Source organism: Eubalaena glacialis, chromosome 7 (genome assembly GCF_028564815.1).
Source record: "Eubalaena glacialis isolate mEubGla1 chromosome 7, mEubGla1.1.hap2.+ XY, whole genome shotgun sequence".
NCBI classification, from domain to species: domain Eukaryota; kingdom Metazoa; phylum Chordata; class Mammalia; order Artiodactyla; family Balaenidae; genus Eubalaena; species Eubalaena glacialis.
In genome coordinates this window covers 107,007,100-107,030,704 of record NC_083722.1, presented here as the reverse complement: position 1 = coordinate 107,030,704, position 23,605 = coordinate 107,007,100, and the positions used below count along the sequence as shown (strand labels likewise).

Here is a 23,605-nt window from a genome sequence, read left to right as displayed (position 1 = left end):
GGATCCTTTCTCTCTAAGAGGCTCACGTACACAAGCAAGCCATCATTTTTGAGTTAAGGCAGTGGTTCCATTGCAAAACCAGGGAACTTCCCTGGTGGTCCAGTGGTTAAGACTCCGAGCTCCCAATACAGGTGGCCCGGGTTCGAGCCCTGGTCAGGGAACTAGATCCCGCATGCCGCAACTAAGAGACCGCAAGCGCCGCAACTAAAGATCCCACATGCTGCAACGAAGATCCTGCATGCCGCAACTAAGACCCGGTGCAGCCGGGGGGGAAAAAAAAAGACCATGCTTATTCAAAAAAAAAAAAAAAAATTAGCTGCAGTGGAATTTTTACTAGAGTGATTACAAGTCTAATCCAATCAGGTCCATGTGCCAGCAAATAAACAAAGGTAGCCAACAGTCCATCCACAGCCTGGAAGCGATGCCTGTGGCAGCTAAGATGGTAAGTCAAGCTCTGGGCTTTTCAGATATCGGTTATCTGAAGCCCATAGGGAGGTCTTCTGATGATCCCAAGGTACAGAGGAGGAAACGGTGAGCTCAGGCTCAGAGGGGTGAAGCAACTTACTCAAGGTCACACAGCTAGAAGTGGTTGGTGAAGCCAAGATTCAAAACTAGGTCTAACTCAGAATTTTTCAACCTTCGTTCTACTGACATTTTGAGCTGGATAATTCTTTGTTGTGAAGGGGTGTCCTGTGCATGGTTGGATGTTTAGCAGCATCCCTGGCTTCTACTCAATAGATGCCAGTAGCACCCTCCCCCCATTCCCAGACATGACAACCAAAAATATCTCTAGACATTTCCAGATATCCACTGGGAAGCAAAATGATCCGTAGTTGAGAATCACTGATCTAACTGAAGAATATGCCAAAGAAAACAGCTTTCAGCTCAAAGTAAGGAAGGAGTTTCTAAAAATAGATGTTATCTAACAGTGCAATGAATTGCCTCGAGAGATACTAAGCGCCCCATCACGGGAGGTATCCAAGAAGAGGTGGCTCTGGCTCCAAATTAGAAATACTCCTGCTCTCTCAGTGGCAATTGTTGGTTTTAGATAAAAGGGGTTGATGGGCAGGAATTTCTGTTGACAGCCAGGAAGGGAAGGCAAGAGGAACTGGAGGATTTGGAGAGATACTACCAGGAAATGAGGCTCCCGGTGGCCTCACCCTCTCCACTTTCCTTCTCATTTCAGCAATGCTGGTCCACAGAAGGCTTGGAGCTCATTTGGGTAGTAGAATAGTGCAGCAGTTAAGAAGCCAGGCTTTGTAAATCAGCAAACCTCTGCTCTCATCCTGCTTCTGCCCTAATTAGCTGGGCAAGATATTTCACTTCAAGAAGCTTCAGTACTCCTTACCTCTAAAATGGGGATAAACACCTAGTACAGAGCCTGCCATATAAGAAGTGCTCATTTAAAAGCGGCTGTTGTGTTTTCTTCCATTTCTTGGTGAGTGACACACCGACCCCACAGCCAGCCCCGTTGAGCTCAGAAGAATCATCCTTGACCTCTCCCTGTTTTTCACTATGGCAGAAACTGCTAATAGTTTCCCAATATCAGTTCTCTTCTATTTAGAAATAGACTTCTGTTATTTAACTGAAAACATGGCTGCCTGGAATAGAGACTACATTTCCCAGGCTCCATTGTGGCTGGGTATGACCATGTGACTAAGTTCCAATGAAATGGAAATGGAAATGGAAACGTAGTTTGCAACTTCCAGAAAGCAACCCTAAAGGGAGGATGTGTTCTTTTCTTTGGCTCTTCATTCTTCCAGCTGGCTGGAATGTTGACAGGATGAATAGAGCTTAAGCAGCCATCTTGGGACCATGAGGAAGAGGCTCAAAATGAGGAAGGTGAAGCAGTAATTCGGAAGGAGTTGAGGTCCCTGATGATCATGGAGCTGCCATACCAGCCAGAACCACATCTGGATTAGCTTGGCTTTTCTATCATGCACACCCAAACCGAATCCTAACTGATACACTGCCCCTGACTTCAAGGAATTTGTCAATTAGGATGAGAATAAAGGCAAAAGATAAACAAACAGCATCAGAAAAATTAAATTAAAAATTCTACAATGCAACTGGGACAAGTGTGATAACTGAGGTAAGATCAAAGCAGGTGGCAGGACAGGGGAGGGAGGAACAACCTCTCCCAAGGTACAGTGGGAATGTCAAGAAGGACATCACAGAATGGGTGATGTGTGACTGGGCTTTGAAGGATGAGTAGAAGTTTGCAGGGAGGAAGAAAGAGGAATTTAAGGATGAGTAAAAGAAAGAATAAATGTACAGAGCTGAGTTCGAGGAGCTGGGAGGGAATTGCTGAAAGTGACTGGAGCACAGAATGAGGAGTCTGGAGACGCAGGTTGGGGCCTAGGTATAAGGATTCACTTTTACCCTCTATGCCTTTGCCTGTGCTGTTTCCCCTGCCTGGAGCACCCTCTTGCCTTGAAGCTCTTAGCTGCTCCTCTTTCTGTGTTCCACAACAGTTCTAACACTCCCCTTTACATCAGCTATCTTATCATTCTTTCTTTACTTGGTTCTCTCCAACTACAAGGGGGTACCTCTAGGACATGGAGTGTGCCCACTGTTTCTGAAGGTCAACACCCAGGGCCATAAAGGGGACACGCCCTCCTTGATGGTAGGGGCCACACCTTTTCCTCGCTGCCATTCTCCTGTGCTGGCACACGATAGATGCTCAAAAGAAGTTTACTGGATGAGCTCTGAAAAAAAGACACACACGGATAAAGCACAGCAGAAGACACAGGAAGTAGGACCTAAATGCAGAAGGTGTGGGCATATTTTTCACAGGGATCTTTAAACCAACAAAAATTTGAGATAAGATTTGTCCTATTGATGAGTATTAATACCTTCCAGCAAACTTTCTTACGTTTTCTGGGAAACCTCTGGAAATTCCTTTCATGTTAATCCAAAACATGAATAAAGATCTATGCACAAAAATGCTTACTGCAACATTATTCATGGTAGGAAATAAAAGGAAATAATCTAACATTTGGGAACTACACATATTATGGGATAGCTACAGTCATCGATAATCACATTTATGGGGCACCAGTAATGATATGGGAAAATGCTTATGATGAAATTAAATTTACAACAGACATTGTTTGTACAATGATGTCAAGTCTATTAACAGGCTTAGAGAGACAGTGAGTCTCTGCTATGTTATGTTAACAGTGGTTTCCTCGGGGTAGTAAATGATGTTTATCATCTTTGGTATTTTCCAAGATTTCAACAACGAAGACATCTTAGTTTTATAATAGGGAGAATAAGAACTAACTGCACTCCTTTTAGAAAACAAAATAAAATAGATTTATTCCACTGGAAAAAAATTTTTTTAATGTCTTCCACATCCTTAGAACATCTTTTATTTTCTTTAGTAAAAAGTGAGAGTTTGGGATTTCTTTCTTTCCCTCCCAGCTCCTCGAACTCTTTCTTTCTACAGTCTAAACTGCCTCACCCATCACTCCCCATTCCAAACTGCTCTGCCCACTGCCCCATTTCCATTGGACGGTTATTGTGGTCAAGTAAGCCAGAACATTAAATTCTTTGCTCTAATTCTAAGAAAGAGATGCCATGCACGAGGGGGCCCCAAGGACTGCATATTCTCATCGAGTCTGTCCCGGATATTATTTCCATAAAACACCCAGGTTTATCAATGCCACTGGCAGTGGTGCAGAGAGCTGAATGCAAATAGCAAAATTCCGTTAGGAGCCCAGTGCTGTGGGAATGTGGCTGACTCGGAATCTAGGGCAATGCTGGGCCCGCAGTTTGCTTCTGGGTAAGACACAAGAGGCAGATGACCTTGTGGGCAGGCAGTGGCCCTGAAGATTTTTCAGGGGTGGGTGGAGGTACATATTCAAATGTCTACAGAGTCAGGCAGGAAAAGTTAGTAAGAACAGAGGACTGTGTGTGGAGCACGACAGAGTGATGGGGACTGGGGCAACCAGGAGAGGATATCCTTTGTCTAAAGAGGACAGCTGCCACTCAGATGCCACCAACTGCAGCAGGCCCAGATCTGCCTAATTTTAAAATGAAGCCTAAAAACTGGATTTTCGCATGAAATCTTTTAGTTTTTAAACGTTGTCAATTAGTCAGTTGTTTCATTTGTTTTCTTGGACACATAAACACAGGTCAAGCAAAAACACATTTGGGGGATCTGACCTGTGAGCCTGAACTGGAAGTGTGAATCTAGTTCACAGGGGATCCAGGGTGCTGAATATAAGATAATGACCCTGAAGAGACACCTTTGGGGTATTTGCCCAGCTCACACCAAGCCTCCTCTCTGAGAACCCCCACCCACGTAGGGATGGGCCCTGGCAGCCAAAGTCACATCATGTAAACTCGACGCCTAGGCACACGTGACTGGACCAAAGGTTGTCTTCTGATCCCAAATGGGCCAATCAGTCCAATTCTTCTTCCAGAAAACTGGAATCAGAGTTGTGCAGTCAAGATAGTCTGTTGGTCTCGTGAAATGAAGTGACAGGGAAGTGAGGGCTGAGGCTGCCGCTGGGGGGCAGTGTTGCTCACCTCCAGGCAGAAGGAGAGGAGGTGACAGAAGGCAGCAGACAAATGCAATAATGCACGTGCTAGAATAGCTGATATCTCCGTGCACAAAGATGAACTTAGACCTTTCCCTCACACCATACACAAAGATTAACCCAATACAGACCAAAGTCCTAAATGTAAGAGCCAAACCTCTTAAAAATTTTAGAAGAAAAGAAAAGAAAATCTTTATGACCTTGAGTTAGCCAAAGATTTCTTAGACACAACACCAAAGGCACAACCAATAAAGGAAAAAAATTGCTAAACTGGACTTCATCACAACTAAAAAAATTCCCTAAGAAACTGCAAAGCTACAGAATGGGAGAAAATGTTTGTATATAATATATTTGATAGATCATATATCTGACATATCCAGAGTATATAAAGAACTCTTATAACTCGATAATAAGAAGACAAATAACCCAATGTAAAAATGGGAAAAGGATTTGAACAGATATTTCACCAAAGAAGATATAGGAATGGCTCACAAGCGCATGAAAAGATGTTCAACATCGTTAGTCATTAGGGAAATGCAAATCGAAACCACGATGAGATACCACAGCACACCCACCAGGATGACTATAATTTTAAAAGACAGACAGTAATAAATACTGATGAGGATGCAGAGAAACTAGAAGCCTCATATACTATTGCTGGGAATGTAAAATGGAACAGCCACTGTGGAAAGTCTGGCAGTTCCTTAACAGTTAAACATGGTTACCAGATGGTTCTGCGATTCCATATCTAGACATATGCCCAAGAGAACTGAAGATACATGTCCATGTATTTGTGTGTGAATATTTCTAGCTCTATTCATAACAGCCAAAAAGTGAAAACAACCCAAATGTCTATCAACTGGTGAGTGGATAATCAAAATATGATATATCCATATATTATTTGTCAAAAAAAGGAACAAAGTACTAATCCATGCTATAATACAGATGAACTGCCAAAACATCATGCTAAATGAAAGAATCCAGACACAAAAGGTCACATATTGTAGGATTCCATTTATATGAAATGTCCAGAATAGGCAAATCCATAGAGATAAAAAGTGGATTAGTGGTTGCCTAGGGTTTTTTATTAGTGGTTGACTAGGGATGGGAACGGAAGGAGTCTTTGGAAGTGCTGACAACGTTCTAAAATTGGATTCTGATGATGACTGTATAACTCTGTACATTTGCTAAAAATAATTGAATTGTACGATTCACTTAGAATGGGTGAACTTCATGGCATGTAAATTATACCTCAATAAAGTTGTTTAAAAAGAAATTCAGTGGTCCAGGAAAGAAGCTGCCTGGGTTTCCAGATCTGTCTGTCTGTTTTAAAAATCTACTTTGGTGCACTAGTGTTGCACCCCAAAATACCTACCACAGGATTTTTTTTTTTTAAGGAAATAAAGACTTGTTAGACAAAGAAGGATGAAACTAAAGGTGGGTCCTAAAGAACCACTATAGTTGGGCCACAGTTTTGACTCTGAGTTTCCCAGGAGCCAGAGCAAAGAGGAAAACGGGATCAATTACAAGATTCTAGTGTCATTTAAATGAAAGCAAACTAGTTGCTTAGCAGAAGGACAACTTTAGCTGGTACTAAGTTTTAGACAAAATGTATCTCATGGTTTCTTATAAAGGAAGCAGAGTGAAATGCTACACATAACTTCTTAGTTCATCATCAGAAGTGGAAGCACGGAAATGGTTTAGCTACATCATCCCTTTCTTCCGTGTACCTCTGTGGTTTTCTCTCCTTGTATAATTTGGTTTAAGAGTTTTGGAAGGTTGGACTTGCTTGATTATTGTCTGCCCCTTCCATCCCCCACCCCTGGTGTGACAGGCTGGGATTTTTTAAATTAGGTACAGGAAAGGGAAGCTGAAGGTTAATCATCACTAAATGGCCAAGAAAAGAAGTATAAAAAGTCCAGCTCCATTATCCCTTATCCTCTGGCCTAGAAAAGCAATGGAGAAACAGAAAAGTAATATTTCAAAGACTTTCTACATACCTGCACTGGGCTGGGAGGTTTTCCTCAGGTAATCCTCACAGTGCTGGTAAACCTCAGAAGAAAGGAATCAGTCTTGCCCCCATTTTAGAGATGTGCAAACAGAGACTTCTGCAGTTTATTGGTTGCCCTGCACTAAGCTCCAAGGGTGACTGAAGAGCAAGTTTCATTTAAAGGCCCAAGTGATACCCACCTGCTAAGACATTTGAATGAGCTGCAGACACCCCCCTCCCCACCCTCACTAACCCTCCTTTTCACTACAGTGAGAAAGAGAGGAAAGCGAATAAATGCTTTAAATAATGATTTCATGGAACTGGAAATATGAACATCCATGCTGACATGAGTCAAGGACGCAGCAAACACAGTACCAGGCCCAGCACATGCACACGTATCATTTCAGGACATGAAAAATGTTTTCTTTCTGTTCCAAATCCCTGGAGATTCAGCTGTGAGAAAGGCTTTTCAAAGATCAAAGTTATCCAGACTGTCCTCTTCTTAAGAAAAAAAATTTACGATACTGAAGTAAATAAAAGAGCTCGCAGAAGAGAAAGGAGAGGCAGACGCGGTGTTTACAAGCGAGAGCTCCCAGGTGATCAGGACTTTCTTTAACGTCTCTTCCTCCTTCAATCAGGTGACCGGGTGCCTGGCTGTGCAGGGGCCACCCCAACCCCACACCAGGGCTCTTCAGCGCCACCAGCTGGTCAAGCCCTCCCACTGGTTCAAGGGCCAGACTTGTCAGTGACAGGTATGTACTGGGGCACAGGTGTGTGTGTGAAACAGTCTGGCTGCTGGTTCCATTCTGCCATTCATTCATTCACTCATCCATCCATCCATCTATCTACCCACCCATTCTCCCTTCCTTCCATCCATCCATCCATCCGTCTGTCCAAAAAGTCTACGTATCAAGGGATCAGGTACAAATGTTATGACAGGTGAAGGATAAACACAATCCCTGTCTTCATGGACCTTACAGCCTATACCAGTGGTTCTCAACCTTGGCCTGGAGAGCTTTTAAAACATACCAAGATCCTGGGAAGCTTTTACAACATACTAAGACATCTGCTTCAAGGAAGACGGGGTACAGGTACTTTCCCCTATTCTTCCGCTAAGTACAATTAGAAAACCCTGGACATCACATTTAAAATAAACATACGATGACTCTGAAAAATGGACAGGCAAAGGCACACTAGTTATTCTTTGGACTTCTTTGGAATCCAGGACCCAAAGAATGACACAGCAATGAGTCCCCTGGGTTTTCATTTGGCCAAATATATCTGAGACTTTGAGCTAAAAAAGTTGGCAACTCAAAACACCAAAGGGCACAGACCAAAAAAAAAGCCACAATAAAAGCCTGCTGTGTCTAGACAGAAACACAGGAAAGGTGCAGGCCAGGAAAATAGAAAACTTCTAGACAATAACTGCTCTACTGCAGCCAAACACCACAGAAAACACTGGAGCCCTGTTCCCATCCTCGCCAGCAAAGGCTGAGTGGGGAGCCAAGATTTCTACCCTTGTCAGGCTATGACAAGGTGACCGCCCCCCCCACTGGGGTGGTGTCCCTACAATCCCTAGTAGGGACTTTCATCCCCATCAGGTGGAGACAAGCCCTGCATCCACCTCCACAGTGCAAGTGGAAGCACATCAACCCCTCCCAGCCAGGGAGTTATCCCTGGGGACCTGGTGGGGAGCCAGAACTCCTCCCCGCCCACCCCACTTATCAGTAATGAAGACCCCCTCCCCCTTCAACTGTCACAGAAGCCAAGTGGGGAACCTGGACTTCTATTCCCACCTGGAAGTAATGAGCCAGTGATGACAGAGACGTTCAGATGCCGAGATGACAGAGACGTTCGGATTATCTGACAAATATTTTAAAGTAATCAACATAAAAATACTCAATGTCCAAATGGGAACATGTTTGAAACAAATGAAAAAGTAACAAGTCCCAGCAAAGAAACAGAAGATAAAAAGAAGAACCACGTGGAAATTTTTTAACTGAAAAGTCTAATAACTGAAAAAAAAACAAACCCTCAATGGAAGGGTTCAACATCAGGATGGAGGAAGCTGAGGAAAGAATCAATGAACTAGAAGACAGAACAATAGAAATTACCCAATCTGAACATCGGAAGAAAAAGAGACTGAAAAAAACCAAAAAACAAAAACCAAAACATAACAAAAAACCCATAGTCCCAGGGACCTGCGGGACAGTAACAAAAGAGCTAACATTCCTGTAATCATAGTCTTGGAAGTTGATGAAAAATAGGGTGGGGATGAAAAGATACTTGAAGACATAATGGCTGAAAACTTCCTAAATTTGACAAGAGACATAAACCTACAGAATCAAGAAGGTAAATGAACCTCAAACAGGATAACCTCCCACCCTCCCCAAAAAAAAACACCCACACCAAAACACATGATAATTAAACCTCTGAAAATTAAAGACAAAGAAAGAAATCTCGAAAGCTGCCAGTGAAAAAACATCTTACCATAATAAGAATGACAGCAGATTTCTCCTCAGAAAATACGGAGATGGGCAGGAAGTGACACAATGCTTCTCAGATGCTGAAAGAAAAGAACTGTCAACCCAGAATCTTACACTCAATGAAAATATCCTTAAGGAATAAAGGAAAGTCAATACATTCTCATATGAAGAACCTGTACAGGAGTTTTATGCTGAAAACTACAAAACGCTAATGAAAGAAATAAAAGATCTAAATAAATGGAGAGATACACATGTCCACAGCTTAGAAGATTCATAGTAAATAAGTAAGCATAGTAAATAAGTCAGTTCTCCTCAAATTGATGTACAGATTTAATGCAATTTCTTTTTTTTTTTCTATTGCAGAAGTCCGACATCTTAAAATGTTGCTCAACAAGTTGCAGAGAAACACGTCTGGAAGCAACATATAATTGAAAAGAAACTACTTGTGTTTTTACCATTTTACATTATTACTGTCTGTAGTATTTTCTCCTTCCCAAATAGAAATTCACATCCTCTATACTGTTGCTCTTGAATCAGCCATTCTGCGCAGTCGCCACTTGCATGTTTCCAAAATCATCTTCTTCTTCATGTGTTCTCTTCAAACTGCCTGTGGTGCCAGAATGAACAGATAACGACCTTTCTGTCTGAAGTGGTGACATCATCTGTATTGTTAATTTCGCTAGGTAGATGGCTTCACATTCCTGAAGCTGATGGACAAATCCAGCATTAAGATTAATACAAAATCTTCTTTCTTGAATGTAAGCAAATGCATCTCTCCTGGAGATCCCTGCATTCCCACGGACAAGAACTTTTCCTCCACTTTGTAAGCTCCCATCAATAAATTCTTTAGTCATGGGGAAAAAACGTATTATATTTTCAACTGGATTATCTGCAAAATCCAAGACTAAATATCTGAATAATTGTTGAAAGTTGGGTTTAATAAAGTTTGCTTCAATATTTTGTCTTATACATATTATATGAGTTATTCCCTGTTTCTGTAGTATAGGTAGCTTGCTTTTCATGGCAGAAGAATATGGGCCTAAAAATAATCCAGGCAAAATTTCCTGCATCTCTCGTCTCATAGGGTAGGTCCACTCCCATATGATCACCACTCAGATGAAGATTTCCATCATCCCAGAAAGTTCCCTCATTCTTCTTCTCAGTCAATATCTCCTGTTTTCAGAGGTGACCACTGACTTCCATCACTACAGATTTTAGTTTTGTCTGTTCTGGAACTTCATGTAAATGGAATCATACAGCAGTACTATTTTATGTCTGGTTTATCTCACTCAGCCCAATGTCCGTGAGATCCATCCATGTTGTTGTGTATGTCAGTAGTTTGTTCCTTTTCACTGCTGTGCAGTACACTATTGTATAAATATTCCACAATTTACTCATTCTCCTTTTGGTGGAGATTTAAATAGCTTCCAGGTTTTGGCAATTATGAATAAAGGTGCAATGAAAACTCTTTGCTATGCTCTTTGGTGGACATATGCATTCATTGCTCTTGGATATATAAGTGGCAATGGAATGACTAAATCACAGAGTAGGCCTATATTTGGCTTTACTAGACACTGTCAAAAGTTTTAGAAGAGCAATTTACACTCCCACCAGGAATGTATGGGAGTTCTAGTTGTTCCACATCCTCATGATGGCCTTAATTTTAAATGGCACGGCACATGAGACAAAGCCTAGGACCTGCTCAAAGTCAGATCATGACCAAAAAGCTGGGACCCCCAAAGGGCAACACCCTCAGTGAAAGATAAAGTGGAGGGAGAGGGGCCTCACTTCATCCCCATAAAAATGAGTACTCTTGCCTCTCCTAGCTTTGGTTCTGAGTAGGTGGTGGTGGTGGTAGTAGTGGGGTGGGGTCTTCCTAACCTACCTGGTCTTCACTCAGGTTTGGCATTACAATGCAATTATCTTTGTGAGGCCAAGTGAAAATTTAATGTCAAGTGGTCCTTGGTAAATAGTGTCCATGGGTTCCTGGGAGAAGCAAATGCATTTTCTCTCTGGAGGAACATACCCTAAACCTCGGCGTCTTCTTTGCACTGTGGGAGCGAGGGGAACTCCAGCTTCACGTCCTCCATGGCCCCGGCCCGCGGGCTTGTGGGTGGGGTGGGAGTGGGAGTGGGAGCTACCCGCCGTCCCGACACTCGGGCTGGCAGAAGCGGTGAAAGGAAGGAGAGAGGGTAGACCTGAGGACTGACGGGGAGGCAGCGGGCTTACAACTAACACACGCAGACTAACGGGTCCCAGCGACTCCGGCGGCGGCGGTGGCGGCGACGACAGCCGGGAAGAGGAGGGCTGGGCGGCTCGTGCCCGGCCGCCAAGCTGCTGCCACCTCCCTCCCCCGCCGAGTCTCCTAATGCAATTTCTATCCAGATCTCAGCAAGATGTCTGACAGAGAAGGACAAGACTATTCTAAAATCTATATGGAAAGGCAAAGGAACTAGAAATAGCTAAAATAATCTTAAACAAGAAAAATAAAATGGAAGAAATCAGTCTATGTGATTTCAAGACTTATTATATAGCTACAGTAATCAAGACTGTGGTATCAGTGGAGAATAATGGAACAGAATAGAAAACCAAGAAAGACTCACACAAATATGCCCAAGAGATTTTTGACAAAGATGCAAAATCAATTTAACTGAGGAAAGGGTATTTTCAACAAATGGTGCTGGAGCAATTGGACATCCATAGGAAAAAACTGAAATCTCATACTTCATTAAAAAAATGCACTCAAAATGGTTCACAGACATAAAGGTAAAACATAAAACCATAAAACTTTTAGAAAAACACATTAGAGAAAATCTTCAGGGTCCAGGCCAAGGCAAAGAGTTCTTAGATCTGACACCAAAAGCATGAACCATAAAAAGAAAAACTGATGAATTTGCTCTCTCCTTCAGTTATTTACCAACCCCCATCATAATCTTCACTGGATCTATGTGTCTCTTATACCATCATTTCCTTTGTATATCTTCTAATGGATCCACCTTTTTTTTTTTAGCTTAAATTCATTTTACTATGAAAAACTAGTCATCTGTTTTTTGTCATCTATAGAAACTTTCCATAAGAATAAATAGAGTGGCAAAAAAACAGTGTGACTGAATTCTGGCCAGACATTTCGAGGAAGGCTCTGCTTTGTTAAAAAAAAAAAAAAAAAAAAAATGAGTAGGTGTAAGACAGGTGTTAAAGACCTACCAGCACCAAATGGAGACTCTCCTGGATGTAATCAGAAGGACTGCAAACCCACGTGAGTCAGTGTTAATTAAGGCCACATCTGAGTACCATTTAGAGTCATAAAGTACCACCTAAAATGCAGTAAATACTGTTTTAAATCTCATCATACAATTGTTTTGCTCCTAAATGCCTCTAAGGAAACGTGCAAACTCTTCAGGCCGCTGGCATGACATTTCCTTTGTGTCTGACCCACTCAACTCCAGTAAAAATGAGTTCACTATCCCCAAACACTCAGGTTCTTTCAGCCTTTGGGCTCTGTGCATGTTACTCCCTCCTCCTGGGAGAGAATGTGCCTTGAGAGTTGGGACCACATCATTGTTTACTATTGTCTCCTTCTGGGCCTACTTCAGAGCCTGCCTGGAACAAAGTAGGTGAGAAGGATGAAAAGGGAGGGGGGGGGGTGTGTGGAAAAGTTGATAAAGAAGATAGGAAGAAAAGAGAAAGGAAGGGAGGAAGGTGGGAACAAAGGGAGGGAAGGATGGAGGGAGGGAGGGACACAGAGAGGGAGGAAGGGAGTTATTGATGAACTTCTATTTATTGTACAAAACCCATCTTAAAAGTTCCTTCCTCTTTGAAGCTTTCCCATATCATTTAGCCACCTCTAAGCATTCCTTCCTCCGGGATCCCACAGTATTGTTTCCTTATCTCTATCAAGGCATTTAAATCTCTGTCTTCTACTGAAGGAATAAATGAATGAATGAATGAAATCAGGTCTCCTTCATTAGACTGATCCTTACAAGGGCAGAGGCAATATGATATTCACTTATAATTCAGCACTTAGCCCAATGGTTTTCAACCTTGGCTACACGTTGGACTCACACGGGGAGCTTTAAAAAAATACTAATGCCTAGGTCCCACCCTTGGACACGATTCTGATTTAATTGGTCTGGCGTGTGGTCTGGGTCTTAGGATTTTCAAAAACTCTCCCGGTGCAGCCAAGATTTCGAACCATTGTCCTAACCCAACGTGGAGTGGTAGGAGGGGCTCAGTAAATGATGAATGAGTAAATGGAGGAATCCTGCCTTTAGCACATAAGAGTCCTGACTCAACACGACCGTTTTCAGGGTTTCATGTGATGCTAATTCATTAATATATTCAGGAACTATTAATTAAGCAATAACGCGGTACCAGGTGTTACGCAAGGCCAAGCTGCTGGAGATGCAAACATGACTAAGGCGCCCACTTCTCCCCCTCGTTCCAAAGTGCTTTAGGGAATGCTGGGCTGGGTCCGAGTCCATCCAAGAACTTTCTGTCTTCCTGATTAACTGGCCAGTCCACAGCCATCACCTCCCTAGTGACTGACGGCAAACCTTACTTCGGGCTGTTTCCTTCGGCAAATGTAAGCACAGACTCTATTCACTCCGAGTGGGAGAGTTCCTGGAGGGTGTGTGTGAGTCAAGAGACCAAAAAAAAAAAAAATGTGTTTCCCTCTAGACTTCTCCAAACCCTGCAGAACACAAAGGCAAGTCTCAAGGGGCAGACCAATGTCCTGTGCTGCTCAAATAAATTTCTTTCTGGGTGTGTATTTACACAAAGACAATCCAGGGCCTTAGGATATGATTAAGATCTTAATTACCCCAAGGTAAAAGGACTTTCCTTCCCAGCTGCTGCCCCCTCACTGCTTTAAGATTTTGCACCACAGATTACTGAAGGGTGGAGGTAATGACCATTAGTACTACCTTCTGTGGTGCAGACTTTGATAACACCCTATCGGGATGGCCAGGCCATCCCGATCCTGGTCTTGGCCCCTTCAGCCCATCCTACACACTAAAGCCAGATAATCTTTCTAAAACCACTAGTTCAACCACTTCTTCCTCCTATTTGAAACTATTTTAGTGACTTGCCACTGCTGTCAGGATGTAACAGGATACATAGGGTAAGCCCCCTAGGTATCATTCACGTGTAACCCAAATAAAACTGGGCTGCCTTGTGTCCAGTCCAACCATGGTATTACATTAAGAAGAAACTAAAGTCCAACATCCAGGAAAAAAAAAAAAGATGGAAAATAACTTCAGCCTTTACTGAAGACTCTCAAAGAGGCAAAAAATTAAAAAAAAAAATCCAAAGAACCTCTTCTCGCATCTGTCATGCCATAGTGCCACTTCCTGTGTCAGATGCTTGCCCTCAAATCTCCCTTCCCCCCAGCAAAAAACCTGAGCTTGCATTGGCTCTGCTCTATTCTTACCCACTCTCCAATCTCTCTGACCTGTTGAAGGGCACCATAAATCCACTTAGCTGTCCCCGTGCCTTCTCTTCTTTATTCATTCCTGCAATAAGCACAACAAAAGCCCAAGAGACAAACATTCAGAAACAGATCCTACTCTGGAAACTGAGGCAGAGGGCCAGGCAGTGACTGGTTACATGTTAAAACCTTTGACCCTATCATACAAGAACCTTTTTCATCTGGACCCAACTTACTGGGTAGCCTCATCTTTTGACACTCCACTTTCCCTGAATAGGCCTGGCTCTTTCATCCCCTATACCTTTGCAAATGCTGTTCTTCCTGCTAGGGATGCCTGACTCTATAGCCACACCTGGTTCTCACCTAGTCAAAAACAAAAGGAGTTAAAAGCAATGCAGAAACAAGGCATGGAGACAAAATAAAGGCATTTAAACTTGAAGGAAGACGTAAAACTGTCTCTATTTGCAGATAACACAATCTTGCACATAGAAAATCCTAAGGAATCTCCAAGACAACTATTAGAGCTAATAAATGACTTCAGGGGGCCCAGGTCCTCAGTTTGGGATCAGAGGGGCCCCTCTGTTGCCTGGATCCACTTTGCCCAGCCATTTCCCACGCACTCCCTTTCCTTTGCTCTCAGCACAAGTGGATGGAGCATCCTGTTCAACACTGCTCGCTCCCCCCTCTCTGCTCTGTGCCTGGGTGGTGCCTTTGTCTGCAGCACTTCTCTCCCGCCATCACCTTATCTCTAAAGCCTAGAAATAAGAGCCACGTTTACTGAGGCTGAGTTGGACATGCATCATCTCATTTAATCCTCACAGCATCCCCCTGAGGGAGGAACTATTATTATCACCCACATTTTTTCAGCTGAGACTCTGTCGCCATCCCTTGCCCAAGCCCACACTATTATATGGCCCTGCTGGGCTGCCTGACTCTGACATCCGAATTCTGAACCTAAAAGTTGGGAAGATAAGACAGGCCCAGCTCCAATGCCACCTCCCCTGGCTACATAGGTCTCTTCTCTCCCCCAGCCAAACACCAAGGCTGCAAAGGTATCAGTGCCTCCTTAGGACGTTTAGTGCTGACTCCGTAATGTGGTCATTTAAGTAGAGCTTTTATCTCTTTAAGCGGGAAGTTACTCGGAAGCAGAGCCGTGTCTGGATCAGCCTGGAGCCTCCCATGCTGGCAAAGCTTGGCACACAGTAGGTACACATAGCACACGAAACAGTACGGGGGGAGGGAAACGACAATACACTAAAGAGAAGGCACGTCTGTTCCCTCTGGCGTGTCCGGGAGAGACGGTGTCACTGCTGTGGGGCGTGAGGGTCGCACGCCGTGGGTGGGGAAGGCTGCTGTGGAGTCACCCTGGACGGAAGAGCCCGCTCTTCATGGCACGGGATGTGTGCGCACACCTTTGTCTACTGTGTATTTGGCCCAAAGCAGGTGCTCGGTGAGTATCTGTTGAATGAATTTGCTGTGAGACTTTGAACCCTTCTCTCAACTTCTCTGCATCTCCTCTGTCAAACAAGGGGTTTGCGCTAGATCAGAGGCTGTCAAACTCCCCCCACACCCCCTTCCTTGGGAGTGCAACTACTGGTTCTCGTAAAAATTTGTCAAACAGATAAAAGCTGACCGCTCTGGTTGGAGTGAAGAAGCAGTGGACCTGCAGCCCCATCTGCCACAGCCTCCCCCTTTCTCTTTGCCCCAAACTCCCCAGAAGCCCCTCAGAGCACAGTTTGATAACCACCAAGCTAGGTGAACCCAGAAAGTCCTTATTGCTTGAAAATTCAGTTTGCTCTTTATGGAGCATCTGCATTTTAAGAGAGTAGCTCCGAAAAGGGAAAATTCTTTCTGACGCATTTGAACAACTATTACTGCTCGAAGGGTGGAAGGCGAGGCACCTTGACTGGGAGAAGGAGAGAGGGTTGTTTCAGGGTGGAGGGTGGATGCTCCCCAGTGCCTAGAAACCGCCCTGGATATAGGGGACCACTTGCTCAGCCTTGACACGCATGTAAGTCGGCCTGCCACACCGCACTTGAGCAGTCGGCAACTTGGACCACTGTTGCTTTCTGCCAGCCTGCTGTCTTTTTCCTAAATGTGCATCTGCTTCAATCCTGCTGTTCTCCACCAATTTTTCCCTCTCCTTGTTTTCTAGAACTCACTAAAACCTCCACAGGTTATAAGCAATTTAAATAGTGCTGTGAACTCGGAGGAAGTTGAACAAAGAGATAAGTGACAGGCAAAGAGCCTTAGATTTTGGTATTTTAGTTAAAATTCCACACGACACCTGGGATTTGTAATCACACGTAAACCACTTAGCTTCTTATGAAAACAATCACGGACACCATGAAATGGAAAATAATCACAGTTTTCATAAATGGCTGTCAAGAGAAACTTCCCAATCCAGGGAAATTCCAGATGGGAATGTACCCCATGCTCTGGTTCCTTTGTCCCTCACCCCAACCTGGCCCCTGCCTCCTGCTACTTTGCTATTTCTCCAGTTCCTAAGCCCAGGGTGTAAGCGTTAAAGAGACGTGTTAGCAAACTGTGAGTACCTATTCGTACCCCATAGAATCACAACAACTACCCAATAACTGGAATAAGGGATTGATGAACAATTTTAAGGAAAAACTTATATACCCATGTTCATAGCAGCATTATTCACAATAGCCAAAGGGTGGAACCGATGCAAGTATCCATCAATGGATAAATGGATAAACAAAACGTGGGTATCCATACAATGGAATATTATTCAGCCTGAAAAAGGAATGGAATTCTGACACCTGCTACGACATGGATGAACTTTGAGGACATTATGCTAAGTGACATAGCCAGTCACAAAAAGACAAACACTATGGTTCTATTCATACGTAGAAGAGTCAAATTCATAGAGACAGAAAAGTAGAATGGTGGTTGCCAGGGGCTGGAGGTGGGGGAATGGGGAGTCAATGTTTAATGGGTACAGAGTTTCAGTTTTGCAAGATGAAAAAATTTCTAGAGATGGATGGTGGTGACAGTTGTACAGCAATGTGAATGTACCTAATGCCACTGAACTGGACACTTTAAAAATGGTGAAAATAGTAAATTTTATGCTATGTATATTTTACCACAATAATTAATAAATAAGTAAATAAATAAATAAGAAACCAGGCAGCTTCTTACAGCATTCGAGATGGAGTGGGGGTGGGAGGGGTTTCCTAACATGAAAGGATTTGCCAGTTGAAAGGGATCTTTAGAGGGAATCTTCCTGGGAATCCAGGGTAGGGTGAGTGGAGGTGTCTAGTAGCTGCCAGTACATGGACTGAACTGTTAGACATAAAATTAAATTTTCTTGCAAACATATTCCTTTGTCCAGATACCTCAGGGAGTGGCGACTCCAGGCTCTCCGTGTGACTTGATTTCCCCTATTAGCTCAGTTAAGCAATCAAGGACTGGCCGTCCCTTTCACGCTACCGGGGAAGCAGGATTCTGTCCAAAGCGGCTCTGATGGGCAGGTAACCCTCCCCCGAGGTTGTTGTCATTGCCCTCCACTCGGCTGTTCTTCATGTTCACCCAGCCTGATAAAGGCAGTAGAGGGCAACCGATGCTTATGGGAGACAGCCCAAGCCTACTAGGGTAAAAACAGCATGATTCTCCCTGCAGAGAACGACAGAAAGCAATTTACTGTCTCGGTCCTGTGTCTAGGGGTGCATTTTCACCTGCTGGTGACATGGGAAGCGTTGACAATTCCACACCTCTCCTCGCCTGCTGCTTCCTGGGATGACCGAGGCTTTGTTGGAGGAAACGCAAGCTTGGGCAGGCTCAGCCTTGAGCTCCACGGGTCCCAGCAAGCAACCTACAATCTTACACACGACGGGGGATTATCAGGGAAAGGAGGCATCCAACCGCAGAGAAGCAACTTTACCAGGATGACGCAGCAGGTCGGAGTGGAGATGAGAATGGCATTTGGGGCTTCTTATTTCCAGGAGCACAACAACTCACATTCACAGCACTTACTCTGGGCCAGGCATGGTGCTAGGGGATTGCATGCATTGTCTTATTAAAAGGCCAGCACAGTGCTAGGAGCTAAGTACTATTATAACTTCTTTTCCAGATGAGGACACTGTGAGGTTAAGTAACTCCCCACAGGTCACGGAGCTGACAGGAGGCAGAACCTGGGTTTTATCCAGATCAGTGACTCTTCTCTCTGTCTGTATCCAAAATCTCCTCCTTTTTTTTTTTTTTTTTTCCTTTTAAAAAACATTTATTTTTGGCTGCGTTGGGTCTTCGTTGCTGCACGCGGGCTTTCTCTAGTTGCAGTGAGCGGGGGCTACTCTTCGTTGCGGTGCGCGGGCTTCTCATTGCGGTGGCTTCTCTTGTTGCGGAGCACGGGCTCTAGGCGTGGGCTTCAGTGTTGTGGCACGCGGGCTCAGTAGTTGTGGTGCACGGGCTTAGTTGCTCCGCGGCATGTGGGATCTTCCCGGACCAGGGCTTGAACCCGTGTCCCCTGCATTGGCAGGCAGATTCTTAACCACTGCGCCACCAGGGAAGCCCCTGTCCTCCCTTCCTTTTAAAAAGGGTTTTTTGGGGTTTTTTTTTTGGTTGTTGTTGTTGTAAAATAAAACATAAACACAGAAAACCACACATCTAGCGTATGAATTAGTGGATTATCATAAGGCAAACACCACTCAGAAAAGAAACAGCACTTTGCCCCCAACCCTGGAAGCCCAGTGCACATGTCCCATCCCACTCACAGCCCGCACGGTAACCACTATCCTGACTTTTAAGGAATCACTTCCTATGTCTTTTTTTGGTTTAAATTGTTTTATTACCCAAATGTGCATCTCTGGACACTACATTCTGGCCCATCTGAAAAATCTGATCTGTCTCTTAGGTCTCTTTTAATTTATGGGTTCCTCATCCATCCTTTTCATTTCCTTTCACGTGTTCACTGGAAGAGCCTGGGAGTTTGCAGCACCTCCCAGTCTGACGTTGCCAAATGCACACCCAGGGTCCAGTTTAATGGCTCCTCTGTCCCTCTGCAAACTGGCAGCTGGTTCCAGAGACTGGATCAGACTCAGGTGCTTCTTTAGGTGGTACACCATGTCTGCTTGCCTCATTTTTGGATAATCTTAGCAGCTGTGGATACTTAATGTCTACATCTACTCACATGTTTCCTTTAAAAAAACTTTTTCTAAATTGTGGTAAAATATACATAACATAGAATTTACCATCTTAACCATTTTTAAGTGTAAAGTTCAGTAGTGTTAAGTATATTCATACTGTTCCACAACCAATCTCCAGAACTCTTTTCATCTTGCAAACTGAAACTCTGTCCCCATTAAATGACAGCTCCCCACCCCCGTTCCCCAGCCTCTGGCAACCACCCTTCTACTTTCTGTCTCTAGGAATTTGACTGTTCTAGGAACCTCAGATAAGTAAAATCTTATGTAGTATTTGTCCTTTGTGACTGGCTTATTTCACTTCACATAATGTCCTCAAGGTTCATCCATGTTATCTCATGTGTCAGAATTTCCCTCCTTTTTAAGGCTGAATAATATTCCACTGTATGTATAGACCACACTTTGTTTATCCATTCATCTGTCACTGGACACTGGGTTGCTTTCACCCTTTTGCCATCGTGAATAATGTTGCTATGAACACAGGTGTACAAGTATGTCTTCAAGACACTGCTTTCAATCCTTTCAGACAAATACCCAGAAGTGGAGTTGCTGGTCATATGGTGATTCTATGTTTAGTTTTTTGAGGAACTGCCATACTGTTTTCCACAGAGGCTGCACCATTCTACATTCCCGTCTTCCATTCCCTTTTCCTGTCTGTCTCTGCTCCTCACCACCCTCACTGTTCACAGCTCTCCACGACCCACTGGAGGAGCTGAAAGGCAACGTTCCCTGTAATAGTCCCAAACTGGAGACTACATAAAGGTCCAACAAAAAGGGATCAATTTAATGGTAGATCCCTATCACTGAATCCCAGGTAGCCATCTCTAATACTGTTGTGAGAGAGTATTTGATGACATAAAAAGATGCCTCTACTCTTTGCTTAAGGGGGAAAAAATGGTTACAAAACAGTATGAAGAGTGAATCCTTTTTTTTTTAAAGACAACTATTTGTTTACAGGAGAAGCTCTCTTCACTAACCTCCACTTAACTGATTCACTGGATTAACCAAAATTCGCCACCCTCCACCCCCAAGTAAACACAGTGACCCAACACCTCTAGTTTTACACCTTCTGTTCCCAACCACTGTGTTGTACAAAAACTAAGAGTTAGCTCTGTTTCCAAATTTGTGTGTTCTGATTGCATTTACTGTATACCAATTAGCAAATTACATATGACACAGGAAGGTGAAATATGAGTACAAAAAGAATGCTTCTATGAGAACAAAGTTTAATGCTTGGGGAAGATGCATTAAGCATCAGTGTCCACTGAGAGGTGGATGAGACAACTGTAAAAGTCTGGGGACACCACCCCTTTGAGGGGACCTACCTTTCTGAGTTACCGTCCTGGGGCACCAATTCCTCCCCCTTTGTTGTCCTGAATGCCCACAGCTCTCCATGGTGAGTTATCAGCCACATCACCCTCAACAACTGTGCAGACTCAAGAAATTATTTTCTTCTGTTGCAAACCCTCAGGTCAGCATATTATAGGTGTATACACATCTCGTTCCTGCAAATGAGTGGTATTTGACCTACTATTCTCCCACTTAGACCCATGGCAGACATTACTAATCAATCACCAGATTCCTTTCTGCCGAGTCCACACTGTTGTCTCAGAAACCCTCTCTGGGTAGCCATAATAAATCAATTGGAGTTGACATTTGAGATGAAACCTGTGCTGCCTCCCCAGCTTCCCTTAAGTTACAGAAACTTCTTTTTCAATCAGGTAGAAAATTAAACATATACAAAGTGTCTGAAGTCTTGGCCACTGGGCCCTTGGCCTGAATATACTGTCTCGTGCATGTAAGTGCTCAGTGTTCATTGAATGAATGAATGAATGAATGAATGAAAAATGCTAGTCCTCCTGTTTTCTTAAGTTAACCATTTAGTCTTTCTGCCTCACACCTTCCTTCTTGGTTTCCCCTTACACCTGTGCTTTGAATTTCTTCCTAGTCTACAAGACAGAAGGATACCACCGTGCCCAGAAATTCCACCATAACCAATAGGTATCTTAGGGATGTGATACTCCATTCAGGGTTATTTGCAGGTGACCTCCAGAGTAGAAATACAAACACCTAATAAATCCTGCCTCCCTGGAGAAGGAATTGTGGGGAGCCAACAAAATGATGCCCAGGGATTGCTTTACTGACTGCAAAGCCCTCTACCCTAAAAAGGAGACGGAAAATCAGACTTTGTCTTAGTTCTATTGTTGCACTCGCTGGTTTCTCTTCTTCCAGGGACAAAAAAAAATGCTTCCACCTCCTTATTCTGCTTCCCCCCACCTTCCCCGTGTTTTGCAGTCCCTGAAGTTCAGGAGGCATGCCTGACCACTCTCCCTTTTGCCTCTTCGCTCACACTGCTCCTTCTTCCTGTACTATCACTTCGCAAACTGAGTATGACCTGCTGAGAGCCTGTCCAACCCAGAGGGCCGGCTCAAATGCCATCCCCGCTGAGAAGCCTTTCTTGATTCCAGCCATCTGGGCGGAACTGCTGCCGCCTCTCAACACAACAGCCCTTCTGCAAATCTCTTTCATTTTCTTTAGCACATTCTGTCTTACTTTGTTGGTCTAAGTAAGAATAGTCTAAGGTCAGTCATCATTTACTGAGGACTTTGAGTGTGCTGGTCTCCATGCTAAGCACTTATGCACTGTCTCATTTACAATGCAAACCCCCATAACCTTGCTCATTTTATAGACTTGGAAACTGAGGCTCAGAGATGCTAAGGAGCTCCAGGTCACACAGCTAGTAAGGAAGAGAGCCAGGCAGTCATTCATTCAATCAATTGATCATTACTTATTAAGGGCTTAAAATGCACTTGACATATTCCAGATGTTGGGAAAACAGCAGTAACCAAGTCAGAGTTCCCATCCACAAGGAGCTATCATTCTGATGGGGAGAGACAGATCATAAAAAAAAAACAAAAACAAGTAAATAAATACTATGTGAGGTATTGATAAATGCTCTGAGGAAAACAGGGGGTTAGTGACATTTGGGGTGAGTGCTATTTTATTTAGGATGGTCAGGGTAATGTGGTGACTTCTAAGCAGAGACCTAAAGGAAGTGAGGGAATGAGTCTTGCAGAGATCTGAGGTAAAGAGCATCACAGGAGGAGGAAACAGCCTGTGCAAAGGTCCTGGGGTGGACACATCCTTGACGTGTTCAATAAACAGCAAGGAAGTTAGTATGGCTAGGGCTGAGTGAGAGGGAGATTAAGTTAGAGAGGTGACAGGGATTAGATCACAGAGGGCCTTGCAGATGTGGGAGGGACTTTAGCTCTGACTTTGAGTGAGATGGAGGATGGCTCCCAGAACCCGTGCTCTAACTACTATGCTACACAACTGATGGATGCATGAATGAATGTCAGAAGGTACTTGGGAATGTTTTCTCATTAAAACCAGCATGATGGCATCCAGACAGTCTGAAAATAAGACAAGAGAGGGCAAGATCTGAGCTAAAAAGGATGGCTGATTATTAAGGGGAGCACGACCATCCCCTCGGTTGTCAGGAGTCTCTGTGGCTCCTCCACAGCACAGGACTGGGTGAGGCTCTCTGATGGCCTCACTGGATCCTCTAACTGGACTTGGTGAAGGGTAAATTTCCCAGTCCTGTCCCTGGGAGGTTTCAGCCTCTCCCTGAAATGTGTCCTTTGTTCATAAGAGGCAGCGAGAAAAAGGCAACTTCTACAATGACTCACCAGAGGGAAATAAAAATTGTGTCCAGGCTGGAAAGGATCCATTTGAAAGTGACACATTTGCCTCCAGAATATATATATCAAGTTCTTTTTTTCTTCTCATTCAAAGTATGGCAGAGCCTTCTCACACACACTGCCTCACAGCATGACAGACACCAACTTCTGAAATTCCTGCCTTTATTCCTGCCGCAGTTCTCTCCGAGGCAAAAACACATAAAATACATACCGTGGGTTGTGGCCAGCCTCCCTCCCCCCGCCCACCCCGCCACCAACCTGGTTGGGAAGTGCCACCTGCCAGCAGGACAGCAA

The 23,605-nt window shown here is 43.9% G+C and overlaps 2 protein-coding genes across 2 annotated transcripts in view; both read right to left on the bottom strand.

Annotated features, from left to right (window-relative positions):
• The window catches only part of ATG7 (autophagy related 7), a 333,595-nt gene that overhangs the window by 258,790 nt on the left and 51,200 nt on the right, over nt 1-23,605 (bottom strand). The gene's annotated exons all lie outside the window — the stretch shown is intronic.
• LOC133094840 (serine/threonine/tyrosine-interacting protein-like) lies at nt 9,501-11,113 on the bottom strand. The gene is made up of 2 exons (XM_061195589.1): nt 11,057-11,113; nt 9,501-10,117 (listed from the first exon to the last, which is right to left on the bottom strand). Exons 1-2 carry the CDS (start codon nt 11,111-11,113, stop codon nt 9,557-9,559), a joined length of 618 nt encoding a protein of 205 aa, XP_061051572.1. The 3' UTR covers nt 9,501-9,556.

What these genes read in the sequence shown, in the direction of transcription:
- LOC133094840 (XM_061195589.1), bottom strand. Translation starts at nt 11,113, where the DNA reads ATGGAGGACGTGAAGCTGGAGTTCCCCTCGCTCCCACAGTGCAAAGAA. An exon ending in AGTGCAAAGAAGACGCCGAG is followed by an intron (nt 10,118 to 11,056) that starts GTTTAGGGTATG and finishes ATCATATGGGAG; the next exon opens with TGGACCTACCCTATGAGACG.